The sequence below is a fragment of the Esox lucius genome, chromosome 16, assembly GCF_011004845.1.
Source record: "Esox lucius isolate fEsoLuc1 chromosome 16, fEsoLuc1.pri, whole genome shotgun sequence".
NCBI lineage: Eukaryota > Metazoa > Chordata > Actinopteri > Esociformes > Esocidae > Esox > Esox lucius.
The window spans coordinates 11,632,113-11,653,326 of NC_047584.1; the positions used below are offsets into that span (position 1 = coordinate 11,632,113).

Consider the following 21,214-nt stretch of genomic DNA (forward strand, 5'->3'; position numbering starts at 1 on the left):
CCTGTCAACTCTGTTGCTGTTGGTGGTCCAGGAAAAGCTCTGACCCAGCACGCCCCAAAGACAGACTTAGAGCCTTTCAGATACTGCGAGTGAGCGTCTAGGTAGCGCCAAGAGCAGGAATGGGGCAGAGTCACTTCTCGAATTAAGAAACAAAAAACGTTATTTTTAAAGAGACAAACACATGGCAGACACCAATGGCATGAAAACTCAAGACTAAGCACAGATCTGTCATCTTAAACCAACTTAAATATTAAGCAGCCCAGTGAGGAACAGAGGAAATCAATAACCTAAATAAGCAATGAAACAGAGGTGAATGCAATAACCAAATCAAAAACAACCACCAAGGGGAAGGTTACTGGTAGACAAACGTTGATAGACCTCAGTTAGCCATGCCCAGTGTTGAAGGCCACCTTACACTAAGCAATAGCTCTACATAAATATATCAACAATGACCTTAGTAGCCACCACTAGCTACCAGAATGAATAACATCCAAGACGTTCTCTCTTCAGTTTGGATATTAAAACAGAGCTCATCTGTCCTGTTTGCTGCAGTGCTTTCCCTCGCCAAGGAAAGTGTGTCAGTGTTCAGTGGACAGCACAAACACAGAGTATCGTAGTTGCTCTTCTACAGGGTACATTGTGTCATGTGAGGTACTGAGAGGCTGGCTAAGGCTGGATGTCACTGGGGATTGGAGCACAGCTGCACTGCATCGTACAGCCCAGCCAGAGCCAGTCAAAGACCAACAAAGTTATGAACGCAAATACTGACCAACCATGCTTTGAAGACATTTTTATGGGCTCCGTTTTAACAAACCTAACACCATTGGACATCACAGTGGGTAACATTTGTGCTATTTTCAAAGCGCTAATTAGAAATTTGACTAGGTTTGGAGAAAAAAGTTGTTGGAGGTTCAAGGCCAGCCCAATCAATCAAAACATGCTCAATGGCTACATAATGCTGTGTATTTAGTGTTATATATTATTTCCATTAACTTAAAAGATATATGCCTGGGGCCCCTCATTTAAAGACCACATTGACATGATTACGATCAGTGGGCCCTGCCACACCATGGTCCCCGTGAATCATATCCACCATTCCCCACATTAGCTACGGCCCGGTGAGGGCATCCGTTGAAGTTTATTAATTGAAATATAGACTATAAAGTAATGTGTTTAATTGTCTTCAACATGGAAATACATTGCATTTGCATTTTTCAATGGAATTGTTTACCAACACATGGAGATACCTACCAAATGTTATAATAAATGTGCCTACATTTGTATGGTCTGTATAATTAATGGAAAATATCCATAAGCAGTTCATTTTAACTTGATGTTTCTATACAGGCTTCGGAGTCACTGACACATCTTTTATAGAGTAGGGTATACAGACTACTGAGTTGTGCAGTTGTCCCACTTAGCTGTAGGTATTAAATATAAGATGCTCTGGATAAGCTTTGCATTGTAGGGACGGTCAATCGATCAAATCATAGTGGAAAACTATCTTGCATTTCAGGGAGGTTGCGATTTGAGATTCAGCCTTGAGATTCAACTCTCTCGCTCACAAAAAAATAAAGAGATTTCTGGGATATTGTATATAATTTGTGGGCGTCAGGGTATTAAAATGCTGCGACTCCCAGAACTTCCGGGACAGTTGGGATCATGTCCATTCAGTCTCCCAGCATCAAACTGGTGCAATAATCCCGTCTCTATGGCCAGAGGTGTCCTACCCAGACATCTATTCCTACCTTATTGAGTCTCCAGTAAGCAAATTACCAGTGAAATAGTTTACTTTTCATTCTTGCTCTACAAATAGTATGCTAGCTAGCAATAGATAAATGACTTGATCAGTCTGCTGCTAAAACCTTGAGTAGGTGACTGTGACAACAGTATAGCCTGACAACAAAAGTAATGGCAAGAGGGACAACCAACTGCACAGCAACTCTTTGGCATAACAAGTGTTATTCATTTAAGCCGGTTTGTCTTGTTTACGCTGTTGTTGTTTACGCGGGATGCAGGTTTGTTTTCCCCCTCAACGGGGCGTGGAGATGAGAGCCTAATCTAGATGACATATTACCAGTCTAACGTATAACGAATTCAATGAGAGAGAGCCCTCCCCTAACAGCCAATCACTGTGAGCATACTAAGCAGGCTTGTTCGTGGAAAATGAAATCATCCATAGCAACAGGGTCAGCCCTGCCCTTTCTCTTAGCTTAAGACTTCTCCCCATTCCTTAGTAAAAGTTGGTCTTAGCAGCTTTGTGAATCGGTTTTAAGAGAACTCTTAGCTAGGAACCTTTAGTGCTATTTAGGAGTCCTTCTAGTGGTAAGATACAATGTTATGTGAATATGGCCCCTGGAATTTATTTGTAGATATGTTATTTTAGAAATATAGTAGTGACAAAAGATAGATCTGGGATAGGTTATACAAATATTTGCTTAAGCATTGATTGTTCCCAGGCGGACAGTAGAGAACAATGTAAGTTAGGAACCATCAAGACATCCAAGAGCTGTCTGGGCAAGTAAACCAAAGGCTACTCGAATAGACCTTTAGAGAATATCTGCAGAAATGGAAGATCGTTCCAGAAGGACAACCATCTCTGCGGCATCTAGGCATAAAAATTGCCTTTATTGGTAGAGTGGCTGGACGGAAGCCCCTCTGGAGTAAAAGGCATATGACATGCCCCCTGAAGGACTGAGAGCATGAGGAAAGCAGGGACTGGTAGGATTGAGGGAAGGATGACTGGAGTAAAATACAGAGACCCTTGAAAGAAACCTGATCCAGAGCAAAGAAGACCTAAGACTGGGACAAAGATAAATATTTTATCAAGACAACGACCCAAAGCCCACATTCAAGACAATGCTGGAGTGGTTGTGTCTGTGAATGTCCTTGAGTGGCCCAGGCAAAAAAGTACTGAATAAAGAGTCTGAATACTAATGTACAATGTTCCCTCAAAGCTATGCGTGTCCACGGCCATGCAGCTCTTCCAGTTCGGCCGTGCAGAAGAACTGCCATTTCAGACCCATAAATTAAACTTCACTGAGTTTGCCCTGTTGGTTTGCACAATAGGAAATTGATCGTCATTGATCGAAACAGCATACCAGAACTCTTCAATGTAACATACCATAATTACAAATCTATCTTTGCAAAATAGGTCTATGATTTCGTTGTAGGCGGAGCTGTTGTGTACTATTGATTACCAAAAATTTAAGAAGGAAAAGTAAATAAACACTGTCAACTTTTTTATCTGGCATTGAATTTTGGTAACAACAAACTTGGTCACAATGCACATAAAACAATAGGAACTTTTCTCTCTGGCTGTTTATTTGTTTGACATGCGAGATATGCTCACTGTGGATGACATTCAATAAGTTCACTACAAAGGAGCGATGTCAAAGTTATTCAACTATCTAGATAGCTACCTAACCAACTTAAACAGAAATAGTGGAAAATCCTCAATAGCTGGAGGCAATAAATACAGTTTTTTATTTACAAACCTGATACGTACTTATTTGGCTCCCGAGCAAACTATATTAATATTTTCTTGAACCGCATCAGTCTATTCAGCCAAGAAAATCTAACTCTGTCATGGAATATTTAGTCAAATATAGCATATTTTTAAAACCTCATATAAAGTTGGTACTTATATTTTGCTATTTTTAACTTATGTTAATGCCTTTGTTTGATCTCTGTACTGAAATGCTGTTCCAATTTAGAGGCAGTGATGTATTTTAAAGACAGGCTTTATTAAATACTTTAAATGAGTCAATAAGCAGAGGGTACCTTAGATTATTTAATTCTCTGTATTCTAATTATAGCGCATTTTTGTTGTTTCTTTTCCTGTGTTATACATATGATTGATACATATCATCATCTCACACAAATTAATTATGGATTGAAGCGTCATGATTTTCACAGAAACGTGGCTTAACAACAGCATACCAGACAACGTAATTGAGCTGGATGGCCGTGATATCTTCAGAGCAGATAGGATTGAAATGGACTGCGGTAAAACAAGATGTGGTGGACTGTGCATTTATGTAAACAAAACATGGTATACAAACTAACTTAACCGGGAGTCATTGCTCAACCAATCTGGAATACCTGATGATTAGATGCAGGCCTTTTTACTTGCCTCGGGAGTTTACATCTATTTTTGTTATGGCAATCTACATACCCAGATGCTAATGCTAAACTAGCAATGAAAGGACTGCAGGCTGCCATTAGCAAACAGCAGACAGAACACCCAGATGGTGTTGGTGATTGCAGGGAACTTCAATCATTCAAATTCCACCAAAATGTCTCCTGCCCCACCAGAATAGACAACACACTGGACCATGTGTGCACAAACATTCCAGAGGCTTACAAAGCCATTCCCCTCCCCAACCCGTGTCAATCTGACCATCTCTCCCTATTCCAACTACCCAACCCCTCATTAAACATGTGAAACCATCAGTGAGGACTGTCAAAGTGGGACTGGAAGGGTCAGACTCTACTTCACCAACGAGTTAAACAGGTTCTATGCATGCTTTGACAGGGACAACAAACATCCAGCCATTAAAGCTGAACTCCCACGAGACGCCCCCCCCAGACTAGCCAGGGTGAATGCACGCAAGGCTGCTGGTCCTGGTGGCGTCCCCGGGCGTGTGCTCAGAGCACGTGCTGAGCAGCTGGGCTAGGTCTTCACCAATATTTTCAACATGTCACTGGCCCCGGCGGTTGTCCAAACAATTGTCCACAGCCATTGTGCCAGTGCCGAAGCAGTCGACCACGTCTAGCCTGAATGACTTCCGACCAGTAGCACTCACCATCCACAATAATGAAGTGCTTTGAAAGAAAAGTTCTGGCTCATGTTAAGTCCTGCCTCCCCACAACACTGGATCCCTACCAGTTTGCTTACCGGTCGAACCGGTCTACAGAGGACATCATCTCCACGGCTCTACACTCTGCCCTGAGCTCAGCGTTCAACATTGTCATCCCCACTAGGCTGGTCAAGGCTGGTTCATGCTAAGCCCTCTCCTGTACTCCCTCTTCACCCAAGACCATGTTCCTGTACACAGTTCCAACTCCATCATCAAGTGCACAGACGACACCACGGTGATAGTCCTGATTAGTGACAATGACCTACAGGAAGAGGTAATGTGCCTGGCAGCATGGTGCACTGACAAAAATCTGGCCCTTAACAAAAAGAAAAACAAGTAGCTCATTGTGGATTACAGGATGTCTAAAAGCTGCAGCCACGCCTCAGTCCTCATCGAGGGTACTGAGGTGGAACGTGTCCAGCTTCAAATTTCTGGGTATCCACATCTCAGAGGACCTCTCCTGGACACTAGACACCTCAGCTCTGGTCAAAAAGGCACAGCAGCACCTGTACTTTTTGAGGAGGCTGAAGAAAGCCCACCTGTCATCCAAGATCCAACATTTACCGCTGCATGATCCAGAGCATTCTGACCGCGCCACAGTGCCGTATAGCAGTTGCTCCACAGCCGACCGGAAGGCCCTGCAAAGGGTGATGAAAACCGCCCAGCCCATCACTGGTGCCCAGCATCCTGCCATCGCAGACCTCCAGCGCAAGCGGTGCCTGGACAGGGCGCACAGGATCATCAGGGACCCTTCACACACATGCCACAAACTGTTTGTGCTCCTACCATCAGGCAGGTGGTACAGGTCTTCATTCTCGCACCAGCAGGCTCAGGAACAGTTTCTTCCCATCCACTGTAACCCTGCTGAACCCTGTGACCCAGAGAACTCATCTCTTACCATACCCCCGCCACCTCTCAGGGACCTTGTTGCACGACTCCCTTGTACTACTCTGACACCGCCTTGCAAAGCCCGATAATGGACGTTTTCAGTGGTTACGGGTACATGTCTTCCTCAGGAACCTCTCTACTGCTATCCCTGCCTTTCAGTTGCACATACAACTTGTACATTTAATTTGCCTCTTTGCACATTTAGTATTGCCATTGTACTTGTACTTTTATAGTTGGTACACACACGTGTACCACGTGGACCTTGGTGCTGCTATCTCTGCATCATGGCTGCTCATGCTACCCTACTACAGTACTCCTTCATTTGCCATTTAGAAATGGCCATGTGTACCTGAATAACTGTTATCCCACTCGTAACACTATACCTAATACTTGTAAACTTTGCCTTAATTGTACATTTAGTATTGCCATTTGTACTGCATTTGCCTTCATGGCCCATCTACACATTCCACTTGTAATATACATATACTTAATACTTGTAAATACATGTCAATTGTCTGCCCTCTATTTGCATTTCTAGTTAGATGCTTACTGCATTTCATTGTTCTGTACTTTTACTGTTCAATGGCTCCTTCAGGATGTATTACTTATGTAAAAAGCAATTTCTAAATGAAAATGATATCGGATTTGCTCCACTAGTTTTCTCTTGTAGGATACAGTTATAGGCCTAAATTATACCCAAATAACCACAACAGCCTATTGGCTACTATCTGAAACTTTAACTTAAAGTGGATTGTGTAATAGTGTCCCAGAAGTTTAAAATTCCTTCCAGAAGTTCAGATATTTGCTTAGTAACCCAGAAAGATTGAGCTTTTTTATTTTTCATTTTTAATAAATTGGCACAAATTTCTAAAAGCTTGTTTTCACTTCGTCATTATGTTGTATTGCGTGTAGATTGATGGAAAGAAAAAATCACCAATTATAGGTTCAGTCTATAACACAAAATGAAGCGGTCTGAATATTTTCCGAAGGCACTATAGGACTGAACTCCACAGGGAATGTTCTCTGTCTTTTTCTGACTTTCTTATTTGACTAATTCAGCATAGTGTGTCTCAGCCAGAGGCAGGGGACTGTCAGAGGGATGTGAGGAGGGAGGATGTCGATGTGATTAATAAAAGGAATACTGTAAAAAAATAATCCTCTAAAGGTGTTTTGTTAAATATGTATAATGGTGCTCTGTGTTACAGCTGGTCTATTGTGGAGATAGTAGCCTACAATTTGTTACTGTCATATTATTTAGTTATTTTGAATTCAGTCAATTGTTTTTTGTAATATATTTTAAAAGAACTTTGTATGTGAAGCTCTATAAGAGACCACCTTGTCATGACTACAGCTGAATTGCTATTTGTAGGGAATGTCCACAGTGTCTTATCTATGATCAAATGAATGAAACAGGCATGTCAATGTGTTTAGAATTGCAGGAAAAAGTGTTTTAAAATAATACTTTTATAAGGACCCCACACATCCTTGGTCCACGGCAATGTGTGACTGACTATTTGGCCCATGGTAACACAACAAAAGACACCACTCTTCTAGTGTCTAGTAGACATACAGCATAACTTCACATCCCTAAACCCCAGTGCAGCTGACCTGCATAACGTGTTTGTAGTCTGGACAATTGAGCCTAATTGCAGATAGCCATGTGGCTTTTTTCAAGGACAAGGGAGTAGGGGAAGTGGAGAAAGAGTAGGCACTGCAGGTGTTGGAGACGGACAAAAACAAGAAAGCAGGAGGGAGGTCTCCTGACTGACAGCACAGAGAGCTGAGCTGAGCAGAGGCTGGAGGAGCAGGTGACATGACGTGCTGACACGATGCCATCTGCTCCCTCAGCAGCCCTATATAACGTACTGGGTTACAGCCAGTACATTCTCTAGTCCTTATCCCCCATCAAACAGGAAGGAACAGAGAGAAACAAACCTGGGCAGTGTTTGAAAACACAAACCTGGGCACGTGTCAAATCATTTCTGCTTCCATCACCCTTGTTTCCTAAACTCCTCTGAAAGCCCATGGAATTACAGGATCCATGGTCCTTGATGCTCAATGTCAAAGGAAGTAAGGATCTATAGCAACATACATGGTTGTCAGACACAGAACTCCCAGACTTCTCTCTTCTATCTGCACAGCCAACCGAGCTCTCTCTTTACCCTCTCACTCCCTCCCTCCCTCCCTCTCTTTACTTCTCTCCCTCTCACATTTTCTCCCCCTTTTTCTCTCTCTTTGTCTCCCACTCTTTCTCACTCCCTGCCAGGAACTGTCCCCCTCTTTTCCTGTTGTCTGTCTGCTACTCAGCGGAACCCCAATTACAGAGGGTGGCTGGGAGCTGTTAGCGGCTCGCTACCCAAGGCCTCCCCCCCATTAGCAGGGTATTAGCCGCACAGTCAGCCAAGCTTAGCTTAGCCTAGCGGCCAGTAATCCCCGACCCCCAGTGAGTCAGCTAAAAACAGGGAGGACGTGTTTTACAGCAGCCCCGTGCAGGGCCAGAGGAGATTAGTCGCCAGACAGAATCACTCTGTCATACAGAAACAAAAACACTTCTCAAGCATTGTCATCTAGACCTTATCCATCGTCATTATATCCCCGATCATCAATAGTCTTCTACTGGGGCTATCTTCTACTGGGGCTAGCTCTAGTGTGACTCATTTAAAAATGTTTTTTTTTTTGACTAATTATTTATTTGGAATTAACATGTGTACAGTACATGCATGTGTGTGTCTGTTGTCAACCTTTAATGCTTCACAGAAACTGTTGGCATCACATGATTGATGCGTGCACCTTCTGACCGTAACAGTATACATTCCAGGAACGTACATACCTGTGAGCTAAAACCTCTCTTCCCTCAAAGCTCAACTGTCTCCTCTACAAGGCAAAACACTGATAATGATCGTAAACACACAGGCAATGAAAAGACCGTTTTGTTTAAGAAAGAGTCAGAAATACATGACCTCTGTCTCTGCCCAAGTGGTTCAAACAGACACTTCAAAAGACACTGCAGAATGCTAAAGTAGCACCACTTACGGATGTCTGGGGCTAGTGTATATGAGTTCTGTCTAAAGCAGAAGCGCTAGCTTCCTAGCAGTCAAGGTTTTGACAACAGAACACAATACAATCAAACGCATGATGTTAGAATATCCACAAGCCAGATACAAAAATAGACAAAAATATTCTCTATCTCTCTTAACTTCTTTCTTTACATCTCTCATGTATGCACGCAAACCGTGTGCAGTCATTCCGAAATCCACAAGATGGTGCCAACTCTGACTCTTGTCTGACTCACAGCTGACCTTAATCTACATCACACATACTTAATAACTGCTATTGAATGCTAATTAGCAATATACTTTCCACTAATACAACGTTAAACACATGCAATATACAATACACACATGGTTTTGAGGCAATAGGACAATGACTCATCAGGCACATTCTGCTTATGCATGTATTCCATAATTAGTATGCATTCCAAAGGTTTTCACCACACAAAGTTAACAATGGTTTGACAAAGTCCCCAGACAGGAAGTTTGCGGGATATGTCTCTCCCACACACACACACACACACACACACACTGTATGCGCAAACACACACACTAGACCGCATGCAGTGTAGCTGTCCTTACAGGCCAGTCAAGACTGATAGAAGTAGCACCATAACTGGCGAAGGGATTGACATGTGTCCCCCCCATGACGTCATTGAAGACTTGTACCTGACATTGTCGTGCTTCTGAATGTAGATTTTGTGAAACATCATGTCTTCCTGCTTGGCATTAATGTCAGCTTTCATCTCCATGGCAACATGACGGGGAAGCACGGAGAGCAGAAGGCGCTCCTGCAGAGGAAACAGAGAGAGGGATGAGAGAGGGATGGAGAGAGAGAGAGGGATGAAGAAAGAGAGAGAGGGATGGAGAAAGAGAGAGAGAGGGGGATGGAGATATAAAGAGAGGGATGGAGATATAAAGAGAGGGATGGAGGTATAGAGAGATGGGGATGAAAGAATGATGGACATAGAGAGAGGAGGGGGAGAGACACGGTGGAGAGATAGGGTAGAGAGAAAGACAGGGTAGAGAGAAAGACAGGGTAGAAAGCGAGACAGGGTAGAAAGAAAGACAGGGTATGAAGAGTGAAACAGGGTAGAGAGCGTAGAGAGAAAGGCCCAACCAGATATTTAGTTAATAGGAGTGCATATTGATTTTGGACAATCCCACATGGGAAGACCTGGGTTATTGAGCAGTGGTATGCACGGCTGCCCACCCCATCTGTCAATCTGTCTATCCTTGTGTTGCCATGACGCCCACGGCCAAGTGACCCCTCCTGCTGTGAGATGTCGTCGCTGGCTGACGAACGTGGGCCGGCCCTTGATGTCATCTCCTCAGCTCCAGCCTAAAAGAAGTGCCCTTCCCGAAGAGCTGCTGGGCTGTGTTTATCTCTGATGTAACTGTCTAACTCCATCTTATTTCAGACTAATCTCCCGTTATGTTTACACCAGAGCAGAAGCAGTGGGTGGGTGGGTGTTACTGAGGGGCTAGGACAGACCAGCGACACACACACACATACACACACACACACACACACACACACTCATCTTGCCTCTTGTCAATCCAAGCCTGTTAGCTGCTGGCTAAGATTTGTTTTCTATCTAATCTCAATTGCTTAGTGGCATTATTGGTGAAAAGTTTCTGTGGAGATGCCGTTATGCTGTGTGACAAGGGATCCGATGTCTGCTTATTAAGCACTCATGTGGCTCATGAATCGGATTAAGACAACACATTGGAAGACACACTGCAGGGAACCCTGGCCTGTACAGGGAATGCAGAGGAGACATCCCAGGTGCAGGGTCCAAGTCAGCCTTGACTCACCAGAACTGTTGCCCTGTTCTCTCTACATACATACATACATATTCAACCCAATTCACTCTATACAGTGGCTCTCAAAAGTATTCACCTTCATTGGACTTTTCCACATGTCATGTGTTACAATATGAACCTGTTTATCTAAAAAAAAAAGTCCATAATGTAAAATCTGAAAATTGCTCTAAAATGTATTGCAATTATGAAATATTGTATTTGATTCCATAAGTATTCACCCCCTTTGCTATGACAGCTGAATGAGCTGTGGTGCCACCAATCGTCTTTAGAGTTCATGTAACTAGTTGAAGTCCATCTAGTACAATTCCTAACATTAAGATGAAGGAACTTTCAACACAAATCTGGAATGAGGTTCTTCAGAAAGAGACCTGTGTCTTGGGAGAAGATTCATCTTCCAGCCCCAAACATACAGCTTAAGCCACAATCAACTGGTTTAAAAACAAAAAGGTCAATGTACTGGAGGGGCCCAGTCAAAGCCTGGACCTCATTCCAATTAAGAATATGTGGAAAGAGTTCATCCAACTTGATACAACTTGACACAGCTTGATAAGTTTTGCAAAAAAGAACAAGTACAAATGACTGTGACCAGAATTCCAGAAATATCCAAATAGTTGCAAATGCCCCCAAGATACCTCTACAAAATATTGACAAAATGGGGTGAATACTTACGCAATCAATTATTTTATCTTTTACTTTCGTAATTAATTTAGATTTGACTTTTTTTTCTTTTCAGTGACATAAATCCATTTAGATTTCATGTTGTAACACAATAAAATGAGAAAACATCCAAGAGAGGTGAATACTTTTGTTGAGACACTGCAAGCAATTAACCCAATTCCTCTCTATGGTGAATCCTATACCCTCTATGGTGAACCCTATTCCCTCTATGGTGAACCCTATTCCCTCTATGGTGAACCCTATTCCCTCTATGGTGAACCCTATTCCCTCTATGGTGAACCCTATACCCTCTATGGTGAACCCTATACCCTCTATGGTGAACCCTATACCCTCTATGGTGAACCCTATACCCTCTATGGTGAGCCCTATTCCCTCTATGGTGAACCCTATTCCCTCTATGGTGAGCCCTATTCCCTCTATGGTGAACCCTATTCCCTCTGAGGTGAACCCTATTCCCTCTATGGTGAACCCTATTCCCTCTATGGTGAACCCTATTCCCTCTATGGTGCCCTTGTGCCTCTATGGATAGTGAATGCTATTCCCACTACAGATAGGAAATCCTAATCCTCTATGGTAAACCCTACTCCTACTACTGAAAGTGGACCGTATTCCTTTCTACAGATAGTGAACCCTATTCCCTCTGTGGTGAACCCAATTCCCTCTATAGCAAAGGTGTCAAATCTATTCCACGGAGGGCCTAGTATCTGCAGTTTTTTTTCCAAGACCTATACAACCAGGCGATGGGAGATCCTAAATAGTTAGTGTCCTAATTAATGAATCAAGTGCAAGGTAAGAGCAAAATCCTTGGTGGAAACGGTTTGACACCTGCACTCTAGAGGTAAACCCTACCCCCTCCATAGTGAAGCCTGTCACCTGGACTATGGGCTGCCTGCTCCCTATGCCATCCTGTCTCCATCAATCCCACACAAACTAATAGGACAATGCTCACCACACACACACACACACACACACACACACACACACATACACACGTGATTCAGATTCTGATTCAGAGCCATGTGACAGTGTTGGAGGTGAGTGAGGTCTTCTGCAACTATGGCAGGACTATCTCCATGAAGGTCTCTCCCCCCATCTCCCTGACTACATCCACAAAGTCACCTAGAGACCCCTCACCTGCTGCTGGTTCTCCCTCTGTGAGTGGAGGCGAGCCTGGATGCACTCCCTGGTCTCCCGAAAGGCTTGTCTCTGGGAGCCCTCCGCGGGGTAGTGGGTACACACCCCCACAACATTAGTGCAGGAAAAGATCAGGACGTTGGACACAATCTGGAGGGGGGACAGGAGAAGAGAGAGAATAAAGAGGGAGAAATGGGTGGAAGAAGGGAGAGTTTTAGTTTTTTATAAATGTTATACAGAATGCTTTCAGTAGCCCACTTTGGCTAATTCCTTTAAGATGCAGACTTTTTTGTGAGATTAAAAATAGAAGCAAACAGTATTGGCCGTTATCGCACTGGGAGTATTCCATTCCAAATTACTTAAATCAGACAGAGAAATAAAACATTGATGAGGGCAAACTAAGTGAGAATTAGAGGGAGGACAGAAGTTCCTAAATGCACACAAACACACGCCACAGTCCTTAACATCTACCTCTCTGTCTCTGCTGAACTGGTTCTGTAGACGTATGGTAATCCCTGACATGAACTTAGCCGGCCAGAATAACTCACGCTGCACACTGAAACAGACAGAGACGTGGGACTGTGCGTGTGTGTGTGTGTGCGCGTGTGTGTCTAAGAGTGCATTATCTGTCCAACTATGTATGACGGCATGATCTTCCCTAGAACAGGGAGCAGCAGCAGTTTGATTGTCATACTAACAGGGCCAATTCACAGTGATTATAGGCAATCTGTTCAAACACTAACAGAATTAGTTTTCTTTCAAAACCTGAGTGTTTGATTGAGGATCCCTGGAGTGCTAGGTGGGTTTGCATATTTTCGGTGTTATATTGGTTTTATAGGCAAGCACAAGTAACAGAACAAATAAGCTATTTTAAATCATGGGAGATCTGGGACATAAAACCACCAGGCAACTGTACACTGTCTCTAAACACCCCTTGGTCAGCAGAGATGAGAGGATCTCAACTGAACACTGTCTCTAAACCACCCTCGGTCAGCAGAGATGAGAGGATCTCAACTGAACACTGTTTCTAAACACTGATTAGTCAGCAGAGATGAGAGGATCTCAACTGAAGCCTGTTTCTAAACACTGATTAGTCAGCAGAGATGAGAGGATCTCAACTGAACCCTGTTTCTAAACACTGATTAGTCAGCAGAGATGAGAGGATCTCAACTGAACACTGTCTCTAAACACCGATCAGTCAGCAGAGATGAGAGGATCTCAACTGAACACTGTTTCTAAACACTGATTAGTCAGCAGAGATGAGAGGATCTCAACTGAACACTGTTTCTAAACACTGATTAGTCAGCAGAGATGAGAGGATCTCAACTGAACACAGTCTCTAAACACAGATTAGTCAGCAGAGATGAGAGGACCTCAACTGAACAGTCTCTAAACACTGATCAGTCAGCAGAGATGAGAGGATCTCAACTGAACACTGTCTCTAAACACCGATTAGTCAGCAGAGATGAGAGGATCTCAACTGAACAGTGTTTCTAAATACCGATCAGTCAACAGAGATGAGAGGATCCTTAGCAGAAAAAATAAGATTTTAGAATTATACATAAAATTATCTAAATTGGATTCATTTGAAATATATGTTATGTATTTAATAGCTACTTTGTGTGTATAATTACAATTTAAGAACACACACAAATATACATGTTCACCAAATTCAATTTGAATTTAAAAAAAGCACGCTTTAGTCCTGAGACTGGCAGCCACAGGCTAGAGTACTCCGTTTCACATAAACCACAAATGGACTTAATCAGAGAATCTGCAGAAGAGTCACACTCACACCGATGGCATGTCCAATGACGAACAAAGAAACTGAACAAACATAACAAGTCTCTATAGAGTCAATAATCTATTAGTGAGGTCTCTCAAGGCCAAAGATGAAAGGAAGGGGAGAGATGGTGTGAACAGAAGGATGTGAAAGTCTAAACTGAAACAAAATGACTGAATGGAGAAGAAGAGTTGGCACTGTTTGAGAAAGAGGTACACAACTGAATGTCAAACCGATCAAGAAATAACATGTGACAGTTATAGCACCATTGTGTGGTTTATATGAATATTCTTGCATATACTGAGACCTTGTTTGGTACCAATATTAAATTTATCTATAGGCATTATGTACCAGACCACTTTAGCATCAAATTATTCTAAACTCGCAGATGTGCACAAAAATTCCGGCAGAAAGAGCAGAAACGCCTCCAAGTCCTGGGACAATAGAGTGACAATATTGTTAGCCATGACTGTATGTACTTATATGCAGATGTAACAGGTCCGTGATCGGTGCAGATAGCATTTCAATAGGTTACATCACTCGCTGTAAGGATCTTTACGTAGATGTTTGCCTTGCTCTGCAAGGGCCATGCCTTTTTGGGAAAATGATAATGACGCTTCGTGGGTGTCAGCTGTCTTCTGTGTTAAGAGTTACGCTGGTTCGAGCCACTCATGAGGTGGTCGAAACGAAACTGTAACATTGGTGCCGTGACCCAGATAACTCAATTGTGCTCAACCCTGAGCAGTTTCTTGTGAGAACGTTGAAGTCAAAGGGTGTGTACAGTGTGAAGTGGCTAGTCAGTAAGCTCCTCGATCGGCACAGATAGTATTGCAATCAGTTACGTCACTTACTCTGAAGACCTTGAAGTAGTTGTTTCCTTCGCTCCGCATGGGCCACAGCTTTTCTGGGCCAATGGTAATGATACTTCATGGGTGACAGTGAAACGGTTACACATACAATGCTGTTGGGCTAGGTCAAGGTAAGAGTTAAAGTTTGGGTAGCCTGGGAACTTATTAGCTAAAACTCTACTTAAGCAAGCTAGTCATGGGCAGGGGTGTATGAGAGACTTAGATATTAAAAAGGACATATTTAATGTATTTTGCAGTGTCTTCATTATTGGGGGGCACCAATTTACCTGCTTCTAACATTGGGAGGGATATGTCTTCCCCGCTCATTCATGGCCATGGGTAAGTTCAATTACACTGGTGACGCAGACTACATTCAATAGTAAAAGACCTCATATACATGCCATTGCTACTTTGGAAGCATGCGTTTCAGATATTAGGAAGTGGATGACAGAGAACTTCTTGCTCTTAAACTCAAGAAAAACAGAAAAGCTCATTTTAGGACCCAAGAAACAAAGAGCGTTGTTAGCAGATCTCACTGTGAACCTCGACGGCTGCATGGTCGTATCCCAAAAAACTGTAAAAAACCTTGGCGTTACCCTTGACCCTGACCTCTCCTTTGATGAACATATAAAATATGTCTCAAGAGTTTTATTTTTCATCTTCGAAAAATCCGAAACTTTCTATCAAAAACTGATGCAGAAAAACGAATCCATGCTTTTGTTACTTCTTGACTAGATTACTGCAATGCTCTTCTTTCTGGGGCCTACCCCGGGTAGGGCCACAGTGTCGCCGGACCCCCCGTCTCAGTTCCAAGGTCTTACGCTGCTATACTATTGTGCTGGGTTCTCCTTCCACACTAAGTTCTCCTTCTCCACTATAAATCGTTGTTGCATTTTCTGAATTTTCCCAGTCTCCTCCCGTTTTAAACTTTAGGAGAACATGAGGTCCTGGTCTACACCTGCGGAGTATCTAGTTTGGAGGGCCCGTTGCTGTCCCTGTCCTTGTCCATCTGGTCATACTTCTGACCTAGTCTAAATTTAAATAGACTCTGGATTTAGTCCACATGCATTTATTAATTATTCCAATTGGAGTCTTAATATCTCACCCGGCACAGCCAGAAGAGGACTGGTCACCACTCTGAGCTTGGGTCCTCTCTAGGTTTCTTCCTAAATTTCGGCCTTCTTTGGGAGTTTTTCCTAGCCACTGAAATTCAACACTACTGTTGTTTGCTCCTTGGGGTTTAAGGCCATGTGTTTCTGTAAAAGCACTTTGTGACTGTAGTTGTAGTTGATAGTTTTATTTATAGTAGTAAAATGTATAGTAGTAACAAAGTTTGCTTTTTCAATTGCATGTTGCAGCACCACTGTAGCTGAAAAGGTATTGGGATAGCCAATCCTACTACTGAGCCATCATACAGACAAATAGAGTAGTAGTTGAAGTAGTGCTAGTAATAGCAGCAGTAATAGCAGCAGTAGTAGCAGCAGCAACTGTAGTAGAAATAGTAAATTAGATTAGATCCAACTATATTGTCACAGAACAGTACAAGTATAGTACAATGAAATGCAGTAAGCATTTAGTAGTAACAGTAGTAGTAGTAATAGTAGCAGTAGTAACAATAGTAGTATTTGTAGTAGCAGCAGTTGTAGTAGTCGACCATTAGTGTCAATAGGGCAGCTACCATGGAAACAGCAGAACATCAGATAAGCTTCCAGCGGGTCAATGCAAATATTCCCAAGCAACAATTCTGTTCTATTTATACTCCCTGCCCTGGACCTGTCCTTATTTGGAAGCCAGTAAGGTCGCAGACTATACAGACTGACATGAGAGCTAAAAGTCCCTCCACCAACCAGACTTTTTAAATAGTTTCAATGCAAGACAGTGATGAATGAAAGAAAAGGGAAAGGGGATCTTAACAAGTTTAGGAACGTGTGTTAAGGGTGATTAACGGTTTGGGATGACAATGAAAACTACAGCAATTAACACATCTCATTTTTCCTACCTCCTTAGGGACAACTACCTCAACAAACCTTGCAATCCAGTAAAAGACCCACTCACACTTGAAGGACTCAATTTCATGTAACAAAACAGAAAAAACAGCCAAGGTCCTGGCTCTGTTGCTTTGAGTCTTCAGGGTGAGTGCTGAAGCATGCTGCAGGTGGGGAAGGTAATCTAAACAAGGACACTGTAGAGGCCCTTCACCTGCCCCACTACACAACAAAGCCGGTTTGCCAAATGGATCTAGCTTTCCCCCGGTGCATTTCATTCTTTTTTCCTGTAGTTGGTGTATGTGTGGGTATCTATGTGTGTGTATGTGTGCGTGTTGTACATGCAGAGCAGAGCAAACACAGTAGAGGTCGAGCACTGGTCTGTGTTTCATGGTACTGTTTCTGTCTACTTAATGGATGTCTCCAGCAGCACACAGCATCCCTACCTACACATCTCAAATTACTCAGAATTCCTACATACCAGGAGAAAACAGGCCTAGGCTCAAGTAGAAAAATGTTTAACACACCTGCCATGACAGTTTTTTAGTTGCTGAGTATAGTCAGAGTAAGAACTTTTTCATAGCTCTTCAGTGACAAGTTTTCCTGCTGTTCAAATAAGGTCAGGATGAATGCTAATAGTCTAATAAGACAACAATGAAATCCCTTCCAATTAATGCTAAAGTATTTCTTAGTAGTTTAGAAAGGAATGTCCTCCCCAACACCATGTCTGAATCACAGGTTGGTTCTGTAACCACCTGTATCAGTTTAACTTCAAATCACTATGGTATTCAGGCTTTTTCTACAAAAAAAACCCTAAACACAAAGACCATTTTTCTGTGGTCATGTTTCTGTTCACCAAGTCATGCCAATTCAGTCCTGGCACATTTTTTTTGGTCTCTTGCATCATTAGTAACCAGGGAACGAGCCGAGCACTAGCTCATCTGTGTACCTTTCTAGGTGGCACATTATTTTAGAGGTTGATTAATAATTACCAGCCTGCGGTTAGGAGCCATAAAACCCTGCAGAGCAAGACGCCCCAGCGTCAATATTTACCTATAGCTAGCTTCCAGTAAGAGAGCTACCCTCCCGTAAGTCTCCCCCTACTGTTCTCTCTTTCGTTCCTTGCCCATCTCTCTTTCGTTGCCTAACCATCTCTTACTGACACTTCTCTAGTAAGGGGAATTCACAACTCAATACCATTTGTCCCACCTGGATCTAGCAGAGGCCTCTGAGAGGTACTGTAGTCACACTGGTCAGCCGTGTCCAGTGTGACGACACGACGCACTGGGGCATATCGCTGCCGACAGCTTTATTTAGTGTGTTGAATTTCAGAATAATAATTGCCTTTCTTTGGTTTGTCCCTGGGGCATTGAAAACCTATTGTTCCGCCGGTCATTAGAATGTCGATGGGTTATTACGAGCAGTTGGCCAACTGCACACAGAGAAGTCAAGTGTACCCTGTGAAAAGTGGAAAACTTCAAACTCATGTTTAATTATGACCTCCACCCCCTTCAACTAACGCTAGGCAAAATACGGGAAAACATCTAGCTTAAAATTGTGATGCACTTTCAGTCATAAGGTTGAAAATGTATAGGAGAGAAGTGTTCGTCAAGGTCTAATCGGTGAAATGAAATATAATGTACAGTACATTTCCGGATGACTCTGCCCACAGGAGATTTGATACGGCCTACATGTGAATCCCTACAGAGAGGCGCACTGCTATGTCAACACAATGAAGCACATTGTGAGCGGAGATAAATGCAAGTCATGCGCAGGCCAGGCCGCTGCTTATAGTGAGCCGCAATCACCCTTCACTGTGAGGCGCCACATGTTAATGTCCTATAATGTCCTTCAAAAACTCTCGTATGTATGCCGCTGTTTTTTGGTCACCCGAAGAAGAAAACAGAAACAGCAGGAGGAAGTTTGCGCATCATATGTCGTGTTGGTTCGTCGCATGTGATGATGCCTTGGAAATCAAAAGAATTTCCCTTTTTGGGATGGGAACATTCGTTGACTATTGCTTATGGACATTTTTAAAATGACTGGGGGAAGGGGGGCTGGCCAAACTAGGTAACAATATAGAAAAATAACATATAATGTATATCCACTTGACCCTCTGTTACATCACCCTCCACCTCTAAATATTATCCCCACAGTTGAAATGATTAAGTAGGCCTATGTCATGAAACCAATGTCAATCTGCTTCTGCTAATACAATAGCTTCCTCCACTGACTGTACGCCTGGACACACAGGGCCCGAACCAGTGATTCTCTGCTTCACATCACAGGCAACCTCCTTCCTGCACAACATTCTAAGCTATGTGGAGTAGAGATCTTTACACGTCCAAAAAGCTGGAGTTATAATAAAAGCATGTCTTTCCCACCAAACCAAATATGCATAAATACGTATATACTTTTAAGCCTGTTAGTTTATAACCAAAAGTAGAAAGCATAAGAGACGTTGAGATGGTGCAAGTAGTCACATAAATAGGCTAAGCAAGCTCCTGTTGCGCTACTTGGCGGCGTAAGATGCACCGATACATAATGTCCCAGAGGTTCTCAATTGGATTCAGGTCTGGGGAACGTGAGGGCCAGTCAATAGCCTCAATGCATTCGTCATCCAGGAACTCTGGCCACATGAGGCCGGGCATTGTCCTACACCAGGAGGAACCCAGGGCCCACTGCACCAGTGTAAGGTCTGATGAGGGGTCTGAGGATTTCATCCCGGTACCTAACAGCAGTCAGGGTACAGTTGGCTAGCACATGGAGGTCTGTGCGACACTCCAAGGATATGCCTCCCCAGACCATCACTGACCTACCACCAAATCGGTCTTGCTATATGATGTTGCAGGCAGCTCTTTCACATCTGTCACATGTGCTTAGTGTGAACCTGCTCTCATCTAGTGAAATATTTTTTTGGGGGAGGCCGGTTCAGAAGCACAACGTTTATGAATGTTGCAGACAGAAATTCTGAGAATAGAGCAGACGTGTTGTTCTTGTTGGTGCCCCCGCAGAAAAAACACACAACCCTTCCCTGAGCAAAAATAAACAGTTCCAACACCCTCCCCCATTTTTTACCAGCTCCCCCATACCAATCAACTGAAGTCAAAAGCCTCAGTGACACTCTGGATAGTTCCCTTTCATTTGAATCACACATAAAAACAATTACTCTGACCTCATTTTTCCACCTCCGTAACATTTACAGGCTCAGACCTGCTCTGTCACTCTCCAGCACTGAAGAACTCATACATACAGTGGGGAGAACAAGTATTTGATACACTGCCGATTTTGCAGGTTTTCCCACTTACAAAGCATGTAGAAGTCTATAATTTTTATCATAGGTACTCTTCAACTGTGAGTGACAGTGAAAATCCAGAAAATCACATTGTATGATTTTTAAGTAATTCATTTGCATTTGTTTTCAGAAAAGCAGAACTTAATATTTGGTACAGAATCCTTTGTTTGCAATTACAGAGATCATACGTTTCCTGTAGTTCTTGACCAGGTTTGAACACACCACAGCAGGGATTTTGGCCATACAGACCTTCTCCAGATCCTTCAGGTTTCGGGGCTGTCGTTGGGCAATACAGACTTTCAGCTCCCTCCAAAGATATTCTATTGGGTTCAGGTCTGGAGACTGGCTAGGCCACTCCAGGACCTTGAGATGCTTCTTACGGAGCCACTCCTTAGTTGACCTGGTTGTGTGTTTCGGGTCATTGTCATGCTGGAAGACCCAGCCACGACCCAACTTTAATGCTCTTACTGAGGGAAGGAGGTTGTTGGCCAAGATCTCGCGATACATGGCCCCATCCATCCTCCCCTCAATACGGTGAAGTCGTCCTGTCCCCTTTGCAGAAACGCATCCCCAAAGAATGATCTTTCCACCTCCATGCTTCACGGTTGGAATGGTGTTCTTGGGATGGTACTCATCCTTCTTCTTCCTCCAAACACGGCGAGTGGAGTTTAGACCAAAAAGCTCTATTTTTGTCTCATCAGACCACATGACCTTCTCCCATTCCTCCTCTGGATCATCCAGATGGTCATTGGCAAACTTCAGATGGGCCTGGACATGCGCTGGCTTGAGCAGGGGGACCTTGCATGCGCTGCAGGATTTTAATCCTTGACGGTGTAGTGTGTTGCATATGGTTTTCTTTGAGAC

At 43.2% G+C, this 21,214-nt stretch overlaps 1 protein-coding gene across 2 annotated transcripts in view; it reads right to left on the reverse strand.

Moving 5' to 3' along the window:
- Window positions 1-21,214, reverse strand: part of adcy5 (adenylate cyclase 5) — a 106,988-nt gene that overhangs the window by 27,172 nt on the left and 58,602 nt on the right. For both annotated transcript variants that reach the window (XM_020054998.3, XM_010879726.4), the window contains 2 exons: window positions 12,440-12,589; window positions 9,470-9,591 (listed from right to left, as the gene is read on the reverse strand). In XM_020054998.3, the coding sequence (XP_019910557.1) occupies window positions 9,470-9,591; window positions 12,440-12,589 (272 nt within the window). The remainder of the gene's footprint in view (window positions 1-9,469; window positions 9,592-12,439; window positions 12,590-21,214) is intronic.